Source organism: Balaenoptera acutorostrata, chromosome 9 (genome assembly GCF_949987535.1).
Source record: "Balaenoptera acutorostrata chromosome 9, mBalAcu1.1, whole genome shotgun sequence".
Lineage (NCBI taxonomy): Eukaryota > Metazoa > Chordata > Mammalia > Artiodactyla > Balaenopteridae > Balaenoptera > Balaenoptera acutorostrata.
The window spans coordinates 49032208-49053164 of NC_080072.1; the positions used below are offsets into that span (position 1 = coordinate 49032208).

A 20957-nucleotide genomic window follows, 5' to 3' on the forward strand; every position below is an offset into this window, starting at 1 on the left:
ATATGGATGGCAAATAAGCATGTGGAAAGATGCTCAGTATCATTAGTCATTAAAGAAATGCAAATTTAAATTACAATGAGATACCACTACATACCTATTAGAATGGTTAAAATTAAAGAGACTGACCCTACCAAGTTTGTGAAAGGATGTGGAGGAATTGGGACTCCCATACGCTGCTCGTGGGAATGTAAAATGGTACAACCACTTTGGAAAAGTTGCACAGTTTCTTAAAAAGTTAAATGTACACCTACCAAATGATCTTGCCAGTCTGCTCCTAGGTATTTACCAAAGAGAAATAAAAACACATGTCCATACAAAGACTTGCATATGAATAGTCACAAAGTTTTAGCTGTAATAGCCAAAAAGTGGAAACAACCCAAGAAATGGATAAACAAAACATGGTATCTCCATATAATGGAATACTACTCAGGAATAAAAAGAAATGAACTACAGATTCATGCAAAAACATGGAAGAATATCAAAATAACTATGCTGCGTGAAAGAAGCCAGACCAAAAAAGAGTACATACTGAATGATTACCATTTTACAAAATTCTAGGAAATGCAAAGAAATCAGACCAGTGGTTCCCTGAGGATGGGGGGAGTGTGGGATGGCGGGGGTAGTAGAAAGGAAGTATTATAAAGAGGCACAAGGAAACACTGGCCTCCTTGTTGTTCCCAAATATACACTAGGCCCACTCCTACACCGGGACCTTTTCACTTGCTTTTCCCCTTCCATGGAACATTCTTCCCCATTAGCCACATGATTCACTCCCTGGCTTTTTTCAGGTGTCTGCTGAAATATCACCTTATCAGAAAGAGTTTCCCTGATCACACTATATACTACAGCATATTCACCACCACCCCAACTTGCATGTAGTCAGACTCTGTCCTTCTTACTCTGCTTTATTTTTCTTCTTTACACTTACCATATCTCACTTAGCACTGATATATATATGTGTGTGTGTGTATGTATACATGTATATGTGTGTGTGTGTACATATATATATATTATTTTGGTCTATGTTTATCTCCCCACACTAGACAGTAGGAACTTTGGGACCAGGCACTTTGTTTTGTTCACTGCTCTGTCTCCCATGCCTAAAATGTTGTCTGGAATTTAGGAGGTGCACAATAAATACATATTAAATGAATGGACCCCCTCAAGAGGCAGGTACAATTATTATTATCTTTTTTTTGTAGATGGAGGTTAAGTCACTGGCCTAAAGTCACATAACCAATAATTGAGGAAGCTGGGCTTTGAAGTCACGTCACTTTGACTCCAAAATTCAAGTTCTGAGCAACTGTACTACATGGTCTCAAAGTCTGGGAGATCAAACTCACAAACAGATAATCACCGTGGGAGTATAAGTCAATTCACTCCTTCTGGAAAACAATCTGGTAACAATCCCCAAATCTGAAACTAACAACCCCTCTTCTAATCAAATAATCAGACATGAGGAAAAAAATGTTATACAAGGATGTTTATCATGGAATGGTTTCTAATAGCAAAGATTTGGAAACAATGAAAAGGTCCCCACAAGGGAGTGACTGAAGTGTAGTAGAAGTGATGCAGAGACAGGAAGTTGCAGAAGATCAAGCTGGATGTGATCAATTTTTCTCAAAGGCAATACCATTTGCTTAGAGTATGGGGCTATGGAGTCAGGGTCAAGTAATAGGGGTCTTGAGTATGATGGTTTGGAGAAGCTGCTGTAGGGAATGGGAGTGACGGTAACCCAGGAGAAATGAAAAGATTGAGAGATGATGGAGATGTCCCAGCTGCAGACGAAGACCATGAAAATAAGGACAACCTGCGTAGCTGTATAGTTTTTGTGATATAGTGTTCTGGTACCACAATAAGAAAGGGGGGGTGGAGAGCCTAACACTGATACATGCAGGGCTGGGGTGGCGGCGAGCATATGTGAGGAAATACAAAGTGATGGTAGTGAGTGATTTAAATAATCTCTCGTGTGGTCCAGGCTGGGAAGGGAAGAGAGACCAGGAAAAGGCTGGCAGGCCAAGAGAAAATGCACAGATGAAGGCACTGGATGACCCTATAGTGTCATCCCAGAGAATGAGATGTTCATGTGAATGATATCAGAAGTGAAGCAATTCCAGGTATCAACATCTAGGAATTTATCCTGTAAATAACTGAAGAGAAGTCCCTAGAATGGGAAGATCCGGAAATTAGAAGGAGTGCTAATCATTGCCATGGACACTGAAACTTTTGGGGATAATGACTGGGGCTTGAGTAGAGACAAGATGGTTAGCCAAGTGCCAAGCTGTTGAGAACACCTGGACTTAATGACACTTTGTGTCAGTCATTTTAGATACATTGTTTCATGTTATCTTCATAATAATCAGTGGTATAGATAAGAATAGACAGATGAAATGACTAGACTTGGAAAGTTCAAGGTCAATGTCAAAGTCTTGAAGCATTCATCTGACTATCAGGATGCTAAATAGAGAATACAGAGTTATCAATGAAGGGTCTGATTTTGAACATGTTGAGTTAGATGTGTTTGTGGACTACCTATTGGGTTGGCCAAAAGTTAATTCAGGTTTTTCTGTAAGATGCTACGGAAAAACCCAAACGAACTTTTTGGCCAACCCATAGATGGAGAGGTCTACAGGCATGTAGAGATGTAGGGCTAAGGCTCAACAAAAAGATTGGGGTTGAAGATATGGATTTCTATATTAAAAAGCACTGAGCTGGACTTCCCTGGTGGCACAGTGGATAAAGATTGCCTGCCAATGCAGGGGACATGGGTTCAATCCCTGGTCCAGGAAGATCCCACATGCCGTGGAACAACTGAGCCCGTGCACTGCAACTAAGGAGCCCGCCTGCCACAACTAAGACCCGGTGCAACCACATACATACATAAATAAATAAATAAATAAATAAATAAAGCAAGCATTGAGTTGATAACTGAGAATAGAATGGAATGGAACAGAATGGAAAAGAGGAGAGAGCTCTGGCATGTGCTCACATTTGGACAGTAGGAACCAAGAGGAGGCAGCGATTTAAAAAATGTAGGCAGTATATTGTAATAGACTGTAAAAATGGCCATGAATTCTCGGCCAGCTCCTCCCTTCAAGAGGTGAGGCTTATTTCTCTACCCTTTGACTTACTTTGGCCAATAACAATGTGGCAAAATGATCTCGTGCAAGTTCTAAACCTAGGCCCCAAGAGGCCTTACAGCATCTGCTCTCTCACTGGGAGCCCTTCTACCAGCATGTGAGCAAACCTGAGCTAGCCTGCTAGAAGATGAGAGGGCCTGTGGAGAGAGGCCCCAGATGGGTTAGCCTTCACAGCTGAGGCACCAGGTATGTGAGCCAGTGTAGCCAAGAAAAGCTGATTTTGGCCCAGACCATAAAATCTACCCAGCTGAGCCCAGCCCAAATTGTGGATCCACAAAATCTTGAGCTAACTCAGTTATTATTTTAAGCCATTAAGTTTAGGAGTGATTTGTTAACACAGAAATAGATAAATGATACTTAAATGTCTTCAGAAGCTGAGGGGAGGGAATTCCCTGGCAGTCCCGTGGTTAGGGGTTGGCTCTTCCACAGCCGGGGGGCCTGGGTTCAATCCCTGGTCAGGGAACGAAGATCCCTCAAGCCAAGGGCATGGTCAAAAAAACCCAAAAAAACAAAACAAACAAACAAAGAAGCAAAGGGGAAAACAGCTTAAATGAATAGGTTACACACAGCAGAGAGGTCAACTTCAATGGGAATGTGACGCAGAGTACCTCCCAGGTTTAAAGATGTGGTAGGGGCAGAAGCCAGAGAACAGGGAAGGAAAGTGAGGGTTAACTGTTAGCAGTGGTTTACTCCTAGGGGTTGGAGTTGGGGGGCTACAGAATCCCTGAGTTTCACTTTTAATAACTGTGTACTATATGCATTTGTTGCTTGTATAATCTTTTTAACAGCTTTTTTGAAGACTGTGTAACTTTTTGAATAATTCAATACTTACGTTTTGAAAACTAAGTAGTTAACTAGAAAACGGAGGTGGGCGGTATAGATCAATGTTTCCAGCTGTATCAGAATCATCTGGGAAGTTTTACACAAATACTGATTCCAAGGTCCCATTCCTGGACAATCAGATTCAGTTTGGACCAAGGCCAGGGAAACTGTTTTCTTCTCACAGCTCCCGAAGTGAGGTTGTCAGGGTGAGAAGAAAAGAGTTCTGAGGACAGAACCCCTGGAAATACCTATATTTAAGGGTCTAAAAAGGAGAACAATGATTTTCAAACTGAGTTTCTATGGAAAACCAGGGTTCCCAAGAGATATTTATAGTATTTATTAATAAAACAGAAATAGGTACCACTTATTACTATGTCCCAGGCAGAAGGCTAAGCCCTTTATATTTATTACCCCATCTAATACTCATGATACTTCCCCATTTTACAGATGAAGAAACAAGTCTAGAGAGGAAAAGTAATTTGTTCAAGGTTAGCTAGGTGGAATCAGGATTTGAATCCAGGCTGTCTAATTCCAGAGTCTTGCTACTTTTGTTTGTTTATGCAGGGGGAAAAAAAGTTTAGTTCTATATAGAATTATCTCAATTTAAAAATTTCTTCCCATGTATGTTTTAGACCTTTGGTATATGCTACCATGTATTTCTACTAGAATCTAGACTGTGAGCTCATGTGGGGGGAAGGAATTAATGTAGTTTTATCTCCGTACCTCTAGGGCCCAGCACATAGTTTGCACTCAATACATGTTTGTTGATTACGTGAATAAATGTGTGATTTAGGATCTGAACACAGGCTCGAAGGTTTTGTTGCTTTTTTAAATTATTTATTTCTTTATTTATTTATGTCTACGTTGGGTCTTCGTTGCTGTGCACAGGCTTTCTCTAGTCGCGGTGAGCGGGGGCTACTCTTCGTTGCGGTGCGCGGTCTTTTCATTGCGGTGGCTTCTCTTGTTGCGGAGCACGGGCTCTAGGCACGCGGGCTTCAGTAGTTGCGGCACGTAGGCTTAGTAGTTGTGGCTCGCGGGCTCTAGAGCGCAGGCTCAGTAGTTGTGACACCCAGGCGTAGTTGCTCCGTGGCATGTGGGATCTTTCCTGACAAGGGCTCGAACCCATTTCCCCTACATTGGCAGGCGGATTCTTAACCACTGTGCCACCAGGGAAGTCTCAGGTTTCGTTCTTTTAAGGTTAATATTCCAATCATTTTAGAGTTCCTCTCCATAGAGAGCACTGCTTTTCAAAAGAGCAAGTTCACTGGAATTGTGAGGCAGACTGCAGGCTGATTGCTAGGATTGTGCAATGAAGGGTTGATGAGGAAACAGAATCAAACTGATATTTTTCCTTAAAGAAGGCAATGAAAGCGAAGAAAGAGGTGACCCAGTTGCACCCATCTTGCCGAGGGAGACAAGACAGATTCGAAAAGGTTTACAGGCAGAGGGGAGATGGCCAGTAAAGAGGGGAAGGTGAAGATGGAGAAGAGAGATGGGGTCAGTGGGAGGCGAGACCCAGGGAGGGAGGGTAAGGAGGGGTCCCAGGGGAACTACCTGGGCAGGAGGGACACCTGTTTCTCTGAATCTCTAAAAACAAGGGCTGTCAGAGATGCAGGAAGGTTTTAAGCAGAGGGAAGAGAAGGACGGCAGGAAGCAAGACTTCAGGGAGGTGAGAGCGGCCCGGCTAATGAAGTTTCTCTTCCAGCCCTCACCATTTAGGGTCATGGATCAGAACATCTAACTTCAGAATCCTGGAGACTGACGTGGGGTTACGGACTTTAACAACAACATCAACAACATCAAAAATCTACTTACTATCATCATGACCTCATTTTAAAAAGAGGGGTGTTATTTAACACACCGAAAAAAGGTAGAAAGGACAAAATCTCAGAATAAATTTACTCTGTGTTATGACCGACTCATTCCGTTGTCCTTCTTTTTCTCATTTCATCAGTAAGGACGGATGATCCCTTCCTCCAGAACTAGTGCGTGGGGAGCGCTGCTCCAAACCGCCCACGCGCCGGCAGCCGATTTGCATCCCCGCGGGGCTGGCACGGAGCCTGGCAACCCGGCGGGCGCCGGTGCCGCTCCTGGCGCCCCGACAGCCGGCCTCGGGCTGCCATCCAGCTCCACCCAGCAGGCAGCGACTCGCAGGTCCCGGACAGCGACCCAGGGCACTCTGCCCTGGGCTATCCCTGTCCCCGCCGAGGGCCCTGCGGGGCGCAGACCCAGGCAGAGGCGGCGGTGCCAAGGGGGGGCGCGGCCTGGACTTGAGGGGCGCCCCTCCTCGCCCCACCCCGCCCCGCAGTCCCTCCAAGCTCTTTTGCTCTGTTCCAGAGCCGATCGACACCCGCAGGATAGCCGGGGTGGGAATGGGGGAGGGTGGGAGGTGGGAGCCAGCTCGCGGGTCCCAGTGCCCCGGTGCCCTCCTCTGACAGCTCTGCCCCGCGGGTGTGAGGACACTGTCGCTCGGCTCCGGGTTCGGACATCCGAGGCTCTCGGTACCGATGTCCCGGACGCTCGAGGGTCCGAGTACACCCTGGGGGGTCTGGGCGTGAGCGCCCGCTCTCACCCCCAGAGGGCCGGCTTCTCCCGCAAAAGTGCGAGCGTCGGAGGGCGCCCACGCAGGGGCACGCGGAGGTCCTGACGGAGCCCATCCTCCAGGCGCCCGCCCTACCTGTCGTAGCTCCAGCGGCTGTAAGACAGGGTCCGGTGGCTGCTGACTCCCTCCATCTCCGCCTCACGACTCTGCTCCGGGCTACGCTGGCAGCGGCGGCAGCGGCGCGGGGCTCTGAGCTCGCTTGCTAGCTGCGGGCCCGGCCAGGGCGCGGGCGGAGGACTGTACCATTCGCCCCCACCCCCGGGGGGGTGACCCCCCCTCCGGCTCTGCCAATGGCGGGGACGCGCGGGCTGCGGGGACCCGGGCCCGCGGGGGCCCCCTCCCCCGCGCTCGAGTCCCGCGGGGGCGCGGCTGCTGCAGCCTGGACTGCTTATTTATTTATTTCTGATGTGTGCCCCACGTCGCCATAGCAACCTTTCCATCTTTTCCGGCTTCACTAGGGCACCGCTGTTTTCAAACCTTCCCGGGACCGGGACTACTTAGAGGCTTTCCTGTCTCCTGCTGGCGTAGGAGTCCGGGATAAACGCCCGATAACACAGGCACCCTGGACGGAGATGCCCCCGCCTTTCCCACTCACCCCCTCCAACCTGCCACGGCCAAGTGCCCCCCTTCTCAGGAATGGGAATACCCATCCTAGAATTTCAAAGATTCCCGCCGTCTCCCTGCCCCCATCCCCCCAGCAGGGAAATCCTTTAATGACTGGAGTGCCCCCTTCCTAAAACTGTCGAGACTCAGCCGCCTCCTTACCCGAGTGAAAATCCACTTCTCCCTCCCTCTTCCCCCGCCAGATTCCCCTGGCATATTGTGGCCCCCTTGGGTTCCGAGGACCAAGCTCTGTAAACACTCCCACTTCCAGGCCATCTCTTTCTGTTTGTTTTCCTTTGTGCTTTCCCCTTCATTACTACCAAAAATCCTTTGGGGGGGGGGGAAACCCAGCTGTGTTGGCTTAACTTCGTCTACACCTGGCTGAGGGTGGCCCAGGGAGGAAGGTCTATGGGAGAGGGGCCCGCTGGGTGGGGCGGTCTGGGGTAAGTGAGTCGGCCTTGCGGTCGGTCTGCCCCGCCCCTCTTTCCCTTCCCTTCCCCCACCCTGGGCTGCTGCCTGCGGGGATTTACAGATATAATCTTATTGCCGAGGTCGCGGAAGCCTAAGAAGGGCCTTCCTATGCCGCTGTTGTGCGGTGGCTGCGCTAACACGCTGAGAGCAAGGTCCGGGTGGAGGTTCCAAGGTTCCCTGGAGGTGGAGGGCAGGGCGGTAGGGCCTGAGCTACACTAATCCAAGGATCAGGGTCAACTCCCATGGAACTAGCCTTACCTGTTAACCCTGTGGGTCACAGGACTTGCAGCTGGCAGAGCCTCTGTTGGGTCCCGCTCACAAATGTGTTTTCGTTTATCCCGAGCAGGTTTTTTTCTTTTTTTCATTAACAGCACACAAATTGGGAGATTTAATAGACTGGGATTTTGTTCTGTCTTGAAAACTAAGAAAATCTGGCAACTCTAGGCCTGCCTTCAGCACGGCAGGTACAGAGCAGAGAAGTGGCTGCTGTCCTTACGGGGGGGGGGGGGGGGCCGGGGGTGCAGGGGGTGTGTTCTCCCATCAGCGTCAGGCCCCAGCCAGCCAGCTTCTCTCACTTACATAACTTGCTGGTCCCTATAGCTCTGAAGTTTGCCACGCACTCAGACCTGCCCCAAAGCATCATTAAGCAGATTTGCCAAGGGCCGGGTGCTCAGCAGAACGCTGTATGCAGCAAGCAGCCACTGTTACCCCCTTTGGGGTTTACAGACTGATCTGCATGCTCTGCCCCCCAAACAGAACTACTGCTTCTGAGCCACATCTTGATGGTGAGACTCTTGGCACACCCAAAACCTCAGGAGTGGTGGATTGGGACTCCAAAATCAACTTGTTGCAACTCTGTGAAGGCTTATTTCACTGTTTGGGTAGGGGTGATGGCTGAACTTCCCTATCTGGAGAACGTGTGGAGTTTGTGGGGCCTCCCACAAACGCTGCAGAACCAGAAGCCACTGCTTCTGACCCATATGTTATAAGACAAGCCTCCAAAGATGTCTTTTCTCCAAAGGACTGATGGAAGGGCAAGAGGACCTCAGAAGGGACTCCCACAATAAGAGAGGACCCGCTCCAGTGGCATCACCCACTCCAACCCATGTGAACTCAAGAGTCAGCAGCCACAGAGACCTCCTGAGACTGACACTGGGCACTGACTACCAGGCCCCTGTAGCCTGCCTTGGGGAAGCCCCTGGAGGTAGAAATAATAAACACAGATTCTACCCCCCAGGGAACCAGGTTGTTGACAAAGACAAGAGTTCTATAGCTATAAGAGCCAATAGCAGGTGTACTGGATTCCCAGACCTCCATCTCCCAATCCTGACACCCAAATAAGAAGTACAAATAAGAAGCCCAAAGCCTGGTGTCCTGAACCAGGGCTGAAAGTTGTAGGGAAGCTACATCCCAGACATCCTGGAGGAACCCTGAGCTAGGCAGATGGAAGAGCCTAACAAAGCCCCAGAGAAAGGACCCTTGACCCTTACCAATGCCAGGAGCTGTGTGTCAGCATTCTGTGGGAGGGAGCTGTGCAGCAGTCTTAAAGCATGGTCACAAAATCTTTGACATTCCTCTCATTGAGAAGTAAAATCTATGTTACCTTGCCTTGATTCTGGATGCTTATGTGACTTCTGAGGTTATGTAATAAAAGGCCTTTCAGTGTTCCCTTGTTCATTGGAGCCCTGAGCCACCGTGTAAGAAGTCTGACTTCCATGTGGCTACCATGTTGTCAGGAAGCCTAAGCTATAAGCAAAAGTCACATGTAGATGCTTCTGTTGACAGTCTCAGCTGACCTAGCCCTCCAGTCACCACAACTAGGCACCAGACACATGAGTGAAGAAGCCTTCAGAAGATTACATCCTCTAGCCCTTCAAGTCATCCCCTGCTGCTTGAGTCTTCCCAGCTGAGGCCCCAGACATCATGGAGGAGAGACAAGTCATCCTTGCCATGCCCTCACCTGACCCAGAGAACCTGTGAGCATTATGAAATGGTGGTTGTTTTATACCATAGATAACCAGGCAGGCAGAATTCATCTCAGAGGAGCTGGTGCTTTTTCCTTGAAAGCTGATTAATGGGCCTTTTGGTTATGAGAGGAAGGGTCTCAACTAGTCTGCATAGAAGAGTTGCAACAAGCCTACTCAATTGCCCTGCACAGTAAAGCATTAGGAACGTAGGTGTTGTTGTATGGTAGTTAAATAATGGGTGGGAGGAATAAGTCTGGAGAGAGAGAATACAGGAGAAAGGCTTGGGTAGGAAGAGAGGGTGAGGGGCAGAAGGCTAGAATCTAAGAGGGAACATAGCTGATGAGAAATTCCTAGGCAGGGATGACCAAGGCACCTGAAGAACAAAGATGTCTGACATGCTATTTTAAGTGGGTTCCTGCTCTGTGGTGCTGCGTTGTTATCTCCAAGCCTTCAGTAGAAGTCTGATTATGCATGCACCATCACCTTGTCGAAATGATGCTTGGACAATGCAGAAGGCAGCGCACCATCCACACGTGAGACAAAGTGGAGAAGAAGGACAGCAAGCCAAGCAGTTGGTTGGAGATTAAGAATTAAGCTAGGAGCAGGGATGCAAAGGCAAAGGAGACCAGAAGAACACACCCCTTCCTGGAAATCCTTGGGCATATTAAGGAGGGCATACTAGACTTCCCCAAATAAAAGGAGATAGATTGGAAATAGTCTATTTGCATTTTAAAGAAAAGTGTAACCTTCAAAGGCTGGAGGGCTTGGGACTATTTGTGAAGAAGTGTCTGGACAAGTGGTCCTGGAACTAGGGTCCTGGCTACCCTCCAGTAAGGTGGAATCCCTCAGCCATGCAAGGCCAAACTGTCCAGTGCATTTCTGGGAGAGCAAACAAGCAGCAGAGAAATCCAAAAGAGGACCCAGGACCAAGGGTCCACCATGGCAAAATGAGGAACAGGGACCTGGGAGTCTATGTCCCCAGAGAACAAACCTGGAAGGAAAAATTCTCTGGTGTAACAGAGATGGAAAGCTATGAAGGGCAACCACTCCCTATCCTAAAACAAGTTCCATACTCTCCAAAGTAAAACTCTGGAAGAAAGTCCTGTTGGCTAAAACCAGGTGCACCCTCCACTGCGCCCTGAAGGTTCATCCTCTCCCTTCAGTTTCTGTTCCCATTGCTACCCCCATGTCACCCTAAGAGGCAATGCTCCTCTTTTAACAATCTGGCCCTGGTGGACACAGTCCCCATGTTCTCAGATCTAGAACAGGCTAGATCTTTAATGACATCACTAATTTTAGAGGAACAACTACGGGAAAGTAAGCAGAGCCATCACATGAAATGCATAAATGCAGGGTGCCTGTGCCATTCCTCTGGCCATCTGTAGATATCTGTATTCCGATTCCAAAAGGTAGACTCTCTTACAAGACTTCTTCCCTAATCATCCTGACACCAGCATGCTCAAGGTCAAGAGGTGAAGATGTCCATTTCAGAGAGTTGGGCCTCGTCTCCAGGTGACTGGCACTTTGAATGATCTTGCTGATATGATGGGCCATCCCCACTCTCACACTCGCAGAGTGGTGGCTTCACCTTCACAGGCCCAGCTGAACAACCGCCACATGACAACCTCCCCCATCAACCACCAGCCCCTTCCTCTCCATCCCAAATGGGCACAATGGCAGGAACATCTTCACAAGAGCACGCCGTCAACCTACTCTGAGTCCTCAGGGCTTTCTGTAAATGAAGAAAGGGGTGGGGATAGAGATCTAAGAAGTCCACACAAATGGACAGGTAATTTTTCTTAGCGTCCCCGACTCCACTGTCTCAGGCAGGAACAGGCCTTTACATCTCCCCAGGTAAGTAATCCCACACTTGAGAGCTCTGGTTCTCATTGAATGTGGGAGAAGCCTGCTGTGGGCTTCTTGGAAGCCTGAGCAAGGGGCCAGGCAGGGCTGGCTGTGAAAAGATAGAGTCAGTGTCAATGTTCAACTCTGAAGCTCCAAAACAAGTAAACAAACCAACAACAGCAACAACAAAAATGTTCTTTAAATTTCTGGTAGCGATTCTAAGAGCAACTGCAAGAGCTGACTATGCAATGAAAAGGTGTGTTGAGTGTCAGGAGTTCAGGGTCTGGTATTAGAAAGAAAAGGTTTGGGAAAAATATCTGTCTATATACTTTGTTGTTCTTGCTCTGCTTTTTGTTTTTTGTTTTATTCTCACTAGAAAAAGCAGTGACAGAAACTATGTACAGACTCCAATTTGGCTCCAGCTTTGTTGGAGGCCAGGACACCAAATGCCATATCTGGCAACCCTGAACTTATGAATGATCAATAGTCATGTGACTGTGGGTGTTCCCATCACCTCTAACTTGCATACAACCTCCAGAGTGCGAAGAAGGCACCTTGTTTGGATTTATTATTAACATCTGAATATTCACTTTCAAATATAGACAAACATTCTAGGCAGAGCTTGGAGGAAAAATCACTTCATGTGCTTTATAGGTTAAAATTCTGCCATGTATATTTATAATCGCATGACTCAATGTTGCAATATTTATGATAATTGTGAGTGCTCTTAAATTAATGCATCAATGATTGAGAATTTTCAAAAGTTAAATCTGAAAGTATATGGGCAGTTAGTTTGAATATTAAGAACGAGTTAGCTAGATAACTTTAGAAAGAACATTACATTCTTTCTGAGCCACAAATATTTATAGTGATGTAAATAATCCAAGGCGGAATAATACAGAGAGCTGGGGAAACAGAAATCCAGTGAAATTTGTGGGAAGCCTAGTGCACAGGAAACAGATACCCTGCTCCCAGCATTCATTGCCAGAGGTGGGAACATCAACAATGGCTGATTCAAGACTAATGGTCTTGAAGCCAGGGGCCTCCCGGAGTTTCTTTTCCTTAATATGGTGCCAGAAAATGCCATGGAAAGTTCTGGGCTTCCTATAAGGGAAATGAAAGGGCTAAGAGGGCTGGTAGACCCAAACGGGCTTAAATGTTTGCGTGAGGAGGATACGGAGTACATGGGCCAGACGACCAGAGAGGTTACAGTGGGATGGCAAACATGAACAAAGTTGGCAGGTGTGGCAACATGAACCAGATGAGACAAGTTAGTTCTTACAGAGATGATCACGGATCAGATACCTTCCTTTCCCTAGAAGATAGGATGATACAAAAACCCCTCTCTCTCAGGAGTTTAGGAAAGAAGGGCGATGGAGAATAACAGGGATCCCCAAGACCACCCCCAGGTTTGATGACTTGCTAAGAGAACTCACAGGGTTCATTATATAGTTGTTACTCATTGCTATCATTTATTATAGGGAAAGGATACTATGTCAGTGTCCAAAAGACCACCCTTAGGCTCAATGATTCACTAGGACTTGGCAGGGCTCAGAGAAGCTCTTATCCTCCTGGTTGTGGTCTATTACAGAGAGAGGATTCAGATTAAAATCAGCCAAGAGAAAAGGCTTTGGGGCAAAGCAAGAGAAATCACGTGCAATCTTCCAGGTGACTCCTCCCTGTGGAGTCACATGAGAACACGTGTGATTCTCCCAGCAACAATGTTGCCAACGAGGGAATCGCACCCAAGCCTTGGTGTCCAAGGTTTATGATGGAGGGTAAGTCATATTGATGTGCCTGTATGACTGACCTCAGCTACCAGGACAATTTCCCTGCCTCCCCAGAGCAGAAAGAGTTTACTACATAAATCATTTTCTTAGGATAAACTTATCTGGTCAAACTGGTGCAGCCCCCAAAGCCTCTTATCAGGCAGAATATTCTAAGGGGCCAGAGGTTATCTCCCAGAAGCCAGGCTAAGGACCAGTCCTGAAGACAAACCTTTCTTTGGAATGTGTAAGGTTTGAGCAACCCAGGCCTGCTAAGTTAGTCCTTTCCTGCCCAGACGCAAAGCAAAATCAGCAGAGAAAAAAGACACATGGGATGAAGCCTGGAGGAAACCAGGCATGAGCTTCCCCAGGGTCCTCTCCCAGTGGAGTCACACAGGACAGGCTAAATGCCCCAGCAACAAGTTGTGACATCTGTGAAATGCTGTCTACCGGAGAAGCTCATTGAAGACTCAATGCCCAGGGGCTTTACTGGGGGCTGGTTGCTTAGGCACCCTTTACCTAGCACATACCAAAAGTTGGAAACCCCAAAGAAAGCATAAACCGTATTTTTTATAAACATATTAGGCACAGTGAGCCATTCTTATCAGGAAATGGGGGGAACCCTCCTGAAATTCAAATTCCCAGATGCTAGCCAAGGGCCAACCTTGCAAGCACACCTTCTCAGACCTGCTACGTTTACTCTTTTCTGTGTAGGAGGAGAATCCTGAATTGACTATTCACCGAAGCAAGATTGAGCAACTTCCAGAAGAGCCTGAGTTTACCCTGAATTGGCAAGATTAAATTTTGTCATTGGTAGAAATGAGTATTAAAGAGCTGTTTGTAAGAGGAAAAGAGAAGGAAAGTTGTATTTTTGCTTACCTGAGCTTTATTACTATGGCATTTGTATTCAAATACATAATTACAAATTGTATTAAAAAGCTATGATAAAGTAGCGAATGCTCTGAGAATGTAAGTGCAGGAAGGTGGGATTCAGGGAATTGGTCTAGTCTGATGGGATGCAAAAAGGCTTTCCTGAGGAAGTAACATTTGAGCTGGGATCTGAATGATTAACATAAGTTAATTAGGTAACGTTGGGGATGAGAACATTTCGGGCACAGAGCCCAGCGTGAGTAAAGGCCCTGAAGTGGAAAGAAATATTGTAAGTTTAAGAAAAAGAAAGGGTAACACTGGACCTGGAATCCATGGCCCAAGGTTGGTGGTGGAGGGAAATGCAGCTGATGTAGAGGTCTGGAGGCAAGTGATGCAGGTCCTTGAAAGCCATGAAGATTCTGGTCTATATCCTAGACCAGAAGTCTAGGATGGGAAGTCATCGAAGGATTTTAAGCAAGGTGGCAACTTGCTCTGATTTGCCAGATCTTGGGGTGGGCACTGAGAATGTGACATGGACTCCTCCCTTGACTGGCTCACAGTTTGGGTGCAGAGTCAGACGCAAAAGAAGCTTTGTCACTGGCCCCTGGCCTCTCCCTTGGGTTCAGACCAGCCAACTAGATTGCCTTATTGGCCCTGGACATTGAGACGACTTGCCCCCATTAGAACTCACATCTATAAAGTAATATCATACCTTTAAAGCAGCCCCTCTCACAGTTTGCAGAAGGCTTCTCTGGATACTGCCTTCAGAGCTGGGCGACGGGTTAACAGACATTTGGTCCTGTCAAAAACATCCATGAGAGATTTGGTCCACACCAAATGGTCCTTGATATTTTGTCATATTTGGTCCTGTCCAAAATGTCCATGGAGACTTTTGGTCTACGCCAAAAGGTCTTTGATATTTGGTCCTGTCCAAAACCATTTGGCAGGGACCAAATATGCTCATGGATGTTTCTGACAGGACCAAATGTCCTGCAAAGGGGCTAAGAGTCCCAGCTTGAGTTAGATGTTGCTTGTAACTCAGCAACATCAATGACATTGGCTGCTCCTGCTAAAAGGATTCCACTGACTGAATTTCAGATTTAAATGTGATTTCCAGTGGAGTTTGGAATGGGCCCAAGGGGCAGGGCAGTGGAGGTGGGAACCTGTGCATTCCCCTGAAGAAACGCTGATATGCAAAGATCCCTTTGTGCATCACTGCCTTGGAGTGCAGGTGGGGTTGTAGGACAAGCGCTCTTGGCTCAGAAGTGGCCAATGGAGGCACCACTAGTAGCTTTGGTCAGCCCAGGGCACTGTGCCTGGTCCCACCGCAGTTGAAGGTGCTGGCTTCTGGGCCAAGACCTTAGCAAACTCTACTTACCTGGGCAGAGAACCCCAGAATCCTAGCCCCCTTCAGCACTGGTGGTATCAACCACCTCTACTGTTAAAAGTGTGTATCACTTAATCCTCTCCCTTTGGTAACACATGCTTTAGATTGCAGAACTTCAGAAAGTACCTTCTGGCCTGGGCGTAGGAACCCTGAGCTCAAACCTTGCCTTTGCTTCCAAATCTCCCTGAGGCCCTGTGTAGGTTTCTTCCTTCCCAGATGTGAGTGATACCTGGGTTGCTATGACAATAAATGCTCTTGGAGTCAAGCCCTCTGCAGCAAATGCTGGTGGTGCCTTGTGACCCCTCCCCAGGCCCACCTGATTTCAGTACAGCTGTGGTGGAGAGTTCTGTGCATATTACCAGCATCCCACCTAAAGAACCTGCCACAGTGTTTCCGCTTTTCTGGCTCAGGAATTTCTTTGAAGGAAACACAGTGCATGGACAGCCACAGGTGCTGCCTGGAAGTATAAGAGAGTTATCCCAAGGCAAACACCCAGTTAATGGAGAACTGGTAGTTGGCCTTTCTACATGGCTCTTCATGGAGTCCTTGCAAGAGTACGCCTTGGTTGCTACAGAGGTAACTAGCTCAATAAGGCACTCTCTCTCGCTCTTTTTTTTTCTCATTTTCTTGCATCACTCTTTCCACTCTCTCACTCTTGCTTCCTGGTTCAGCCTTCCAAAGATCTGGCCTTTACGTACATAGTAGCTTTGTACTGTGTCAAATTAGCTAAGCTGGAACTATGTTTTCCAGAACATCCCTCCCTGTCTGGTTCTGTGTTACAATGGCCCCAAGAAACAGTTTGTGTGAGATTTGGAGGCAGAAGAGAAGCAGCAGCCTGTGTGCATATGTGTGTGTGTGTGTGTGTGAGTATGTGCACATGGGCATGCACACACATGCTCTGAAGGTCTGCGCAGGGCCAGGCACTGTGGCAGCTCCACAAGCTGTCGCTGATTGGAATTGATGGCAGGGGACAGCGTCCAGGCTGGTGGCCCCTCCAGCTCTTGCCAAGTCTCCCCCTCAGCTTCTTCAAGACTGCTCCACCAGCGCCTGTGATTCCGTCAGCTCTAATGCATATGGTGAACTCCTCACTCCTTATCACTCATAGTTGTTCTGTGTCTCTGATTGACCCCTGACTCAATCAAATGGTATGGGGGAAGTGGTTCCAGGATGGGGTCTCTGAATTGGTTTTGGATTACCAGAATTGGATCTGATTAGATTTTAAATGATTAACAACCCTATTTCCATAGGCAAAGGGGACAATGGTAAAACATAGCATGCAAGAGCGAAACAGTTACTCAAATTATAATCTAAAGACATTGGTAATCAAATGCCTATAGAAGGCAAGGCTTTGGATGACCAAGTATTTGCTGCCATAGAACATTTTAGTGAAAATAAAGAGTATAATGGGGTTGATCATTTGCTTTTATGCGCAGATGGAGAACCTGGGAAAAAATGATAAGGTCAGTGTTTTAAATTCTTAGTTCAAGGTCTTCTTCCCGGTAAGGGACATAAAATCTTCTCTAGTTGCCCTGAAAGAAACTGTTATTTTTTTGTAGCTTCAGGGCCAAGATTCCTGAAAACCAAACCCAAATCCAGAGACTAATCCCCTGGGTGGTTGAGAGTATAATGCAAATTATATTCTCAACCACTCAGACTCTTGTTAAAGAGATTGGGGATGGGTAGGACCTGAAAACTGGGATGAGGACACATGAGCAGATTTTGATGAAGGTGGGGGCCTTGAACCCCTAAATTATGCAGAGGCTCCGTTGCTGGTAGAAAGAGCTCTTCCTCTCCTGATATGAATATGTTTGTGTATATATTAAGCGATATTTTTCCTTCACCTCTCCCATTCCCTTACCATCTAATACAAGACGTGTAAATAGTAATTTAATTTCAGGATTTTTAAGTTCCAGGATATCAAAAGGGGCATGTGACTCAGCTAGAAGGGATATCACTCAAAGATAGACAAAGGTCTCTGTCCTCTTTTGGAGAGTGGGTTCTCCTCTGCTTGAACCCTGTCTGATACACAGTGGTAGGCCCATGGAGAGCCTATGTGGGAGCAGAACTTGAGGGTGTTGGGCTGGGACTGGGGTGGGGAGATTGGAATATAACGTTAGATAGGGGAGAATTTACGGACCTGGGAGCACTCTCCCGTGATTTGGGATTGAAGGCTCAGGCAAGGGCAACTGGAGCTGGTCTGATACACTTGCTGCGATCACTCCCTAAAGCCTGGATATGGTGATGGCCCTGCAGTGACGTGTGTAGAGGACAACATTGGTGCTTTGCTCCGATCCTTTTGGGTCCCTTTTTCCTATTCCTATGTGCGTCTTGCCCACCTTTCACTTTCACTAACAGCTTTTATCTACGCTTGCTTCTAAAATCCAACTCCTGCACCTCTTCCTCAGAGGACTGCCTTCCTACTATGAAGCTACACAAAGAGCCATAGGTACCTAGGAATTTACTTCCACCCTGCGTGGCCCTTGCCTAACACCTTTTAGGTGCAGGCGTATGAAAGTGCAGCATCCTTGCCTTGGGCACGTGCAACACGGAGGTGTAACTTGTACTCCGGAGCCTCCCTGTGGTCTCTGAGATCACATTCTTGCTTTACTTCCTTGTCCTCCTGCACCCACTCCTTTCCTTGTCTCCTGCAGAGGCACTTCAGCAGCGTGCTGGAGCTGACCAGAACCAAGAGCCAATTGTTAGCATCTCTTCTCAACTCCATGTTCAGAAACGTCCTGTTGGTAGCTTTAAATTGGCCATGGTGGGAGCATTCACCACGGAGTATTCATGGAAATGGGCAAATGCTATATAAATCAACGCTTTCTTTCCAAAGAGCCAGTTGTTAATCATTTACCATCACAGCACTAGGGCACTTCCTTAATAAATCGCTTGTACGTAAGTATTCACTTCAGAGTCTGGCTCTGGAGAACCCACCCTGAAAAAAGAACTATGTTGGCAGTTTACTGAGTGTCGGGGGGCTCGGGGAGGTAAGTATGTGGGAATGGATTTATTACATGAGACCAGAGAACCCACTATCTCTTTTAGTTCTAAAAGCAAGAAAGGCATCTTCAGCAGGTTCAAGCTGAGGTCCCAGCTGCCCTGACTCTTGAGTTCTATGACCTGAAAGTCCAACAGTGCCAGAGGCCTCTATGTTAGATGGGAACACTGTGTGGATGGAGTCTGTGGGAAGTTCCAAAAGGAGATCTTTCAGGTTTGAGAGCTAAGCCATGCCTTCTGCAGCACAGAACTACTCATTTGAAAAAGCAGCTCATGGTGTGCTACCAGGCCCAAGTACAGCCTGCAAAGACCTGAAAATGGGACATCAAGACACTGTATGACTAGAAACGCCCATTGCAGTCTGGGCCACCAGTCGTAAGTTGGCCCAGTCATGAACTGGGTGATTACGTTCACTAGTTCACCAGTCTTGAAAGGATGATTCATTGTATGATGACACTGGTACTTTTAGGTCAGGCTCAGAGGGCACAAGTAAGCTGCATGGAAAGGTGGTTTAGACTGCATGTCATACACCCGTTGCACCAACCTGCTCCCTCAGCTCACGTTCACGCGTGTGGGGGGTTCCCGACCACCACAGCTGTAGGAGGAAAAAAATTTGAAGCTGGCATATGGATGGGTTGGCGTGACACAATGGTACGAACCAAAATTGAATTGCAGCCATACCACACACCCACTGGGGACAAGTGCTAAAGGTGAGTGGTGAGGGAAACCCTCCTCGTGGGCAGTACACTTGGCCATCAACTTAGCATGTAGGGAGGCGTGGCCTGAGGTGAGAATATACATGGACTTCTGAGCAGTGGAGAATAACTCAATTGGTTGGTCAGAGGCCTGGATGAAGGAAGATTGGAATACTGGAGAAGGAAGTCTGGGGGAAAGGCGTGTGGATGGACTAATAGGAGAGGCGTCAGACTGGGCAGATCTTTGAGTCTCAAGTCACTGCTCATCAGAAAGCATCTGCTGCAGAAGAGGAGGCCCTCAACAACCAGGTACACAGAATGACGTGTTTGGTGGATATCAGTTGGTTTCTATCCTCAACCAAGTGAGTGCTTGGGCCCACGAACAAAGTGGGAAGGTGGCAGAGACGGAAGCTCTGCATAGGCCCAATGACAGGGACTCCTCTCACCAAGGCTGATTTATTGATACCTACTGCTGCTACTGAATGCTCGTCGCAGGGGCTGGGTCCTCATCATGGTGTCACTCCTTGAGGAGACCACCCCAGCGCTTGGCAGGCTGACTGCATCAGACTTCTTCTCCTTACTGGAACTGAAAGCTTTTCTGAATATGGATTTATCTTCCATGCTGTAGCGTTTCTCCAGTGACTTACAGAATGTCTCATTATCAACCTGGGATCCTGTAGAGTGAAATCTCAGCTGAAGGGTGTGTATTATGGTAAAGGACTGTGACAATGGTTCTGTAAAACAAGGGGTCTCACCATATACTTCATTACCTGGAAGCAGAGGGTAGAAAGCGGGAATGCCCTTTTAAAGGCTAAGGAGCCAGCTTTAGGATGACACCCTGTGGATGAGGACACTGTCCTCCAGGATGCAGTATATGCATTAAACTATCAGCCGATATATAGCGCTATGTCCCCGGTAGCTAGAATACACAGGGCCAAGAAGCCAAGGGGTGAAGTAGAACTGACCCCTTTCATCATCACCCTGGGGACCTCCTTGCAGAAACTGCCATTTCTGTGACTGGCTCTGTTATGTTAGAGGACCTGATCCCGTGGGGGACATCTTCCACTAGTTAACATGGGAAGCTTTCCATTTTGGGCTCCTCATGCCAGTGGACCATGAGGCAAAAAAGAGAGTTATCATATTGGAGGGAGCAATCATCCCTGACTGTCCAGAAGAGGTAAGGATATTCTGCATAAGGGGATCAGGGAGGATTCACCTGACACCTGGGTGCTGGAGTGGCTCTTGGTGCTTTCAGGCCTGGTGATGACAGTGACTAGGCAATCACAGCCAACAAAGCCTGATAACGGCAAAGAAGCCAAGGGCTCAGACCCTCAGGACAAGCAATCCAGACCAGCGTTGGTTGCTGGGTTTTGGGAAGGAGATGATGAATATTAATAGTGGCTTAGGAGCAACCACGGCAGGGGAACTATGTTCCACTGACTCTCCTGTTGAAAGTTTTTTTTTTTTTAACACAGCTTGCAACTGACCACTCCCTTTAAGAGTCAATGACAGAGTGGACTTATTGTGGGTCATGAGCAGATCTGAGTGATACAAAGGGTGCACCATCACAGACACTTTGTTCCCTGTGCTATAGCCCATAACCTCCCCGACTTCAGCACAGCTGTGGTGGACAGCTCCGGGCACAGTGTTCACAACCGCAAGCTCTCCTCATCAGTTGGCGAAGTACGCTCAGCCCACCTGTAGATGCAGCCTGTAAATACGAGGAAGTTAACCTCCTAAGAAATTCTTCAACCAACGGAAGAACTGGTTAAATGTCCCAGCCTTCAAGTCT

The 20957-nt window shown here is 47.5% G+C and overlaps 1 protein-coding gene across 4 annotated transcripts in view; it reads right to left on the reverse strand.

Moving 5' to 3' along the window:
* TUB (TUB bipartite transcription factor) overlaps positions 1-6733 on the reverse strand; it is an 89972-nt gene extending 83239 nt beyond the window's left edge. For all 4 annotated transcript variants that reach the window (XM_057553400.1, XM_057553396.1, XM_057553398.1 and 1 more), the window contains exon 1: positions 6640-6733. In XM_057553400.1, coding sequence (XP_057409383.1) covers positions 6640-6695 — 56 coding nt within the window. In that variant the 5' untranslated portion in view covers positions 6696-6733. The remainder of the gene's footprint in view (positions 1-6639) is intronic.
* Between the last annotated feature and the right edge of the window lie 14224 nt (positions 6734-20957).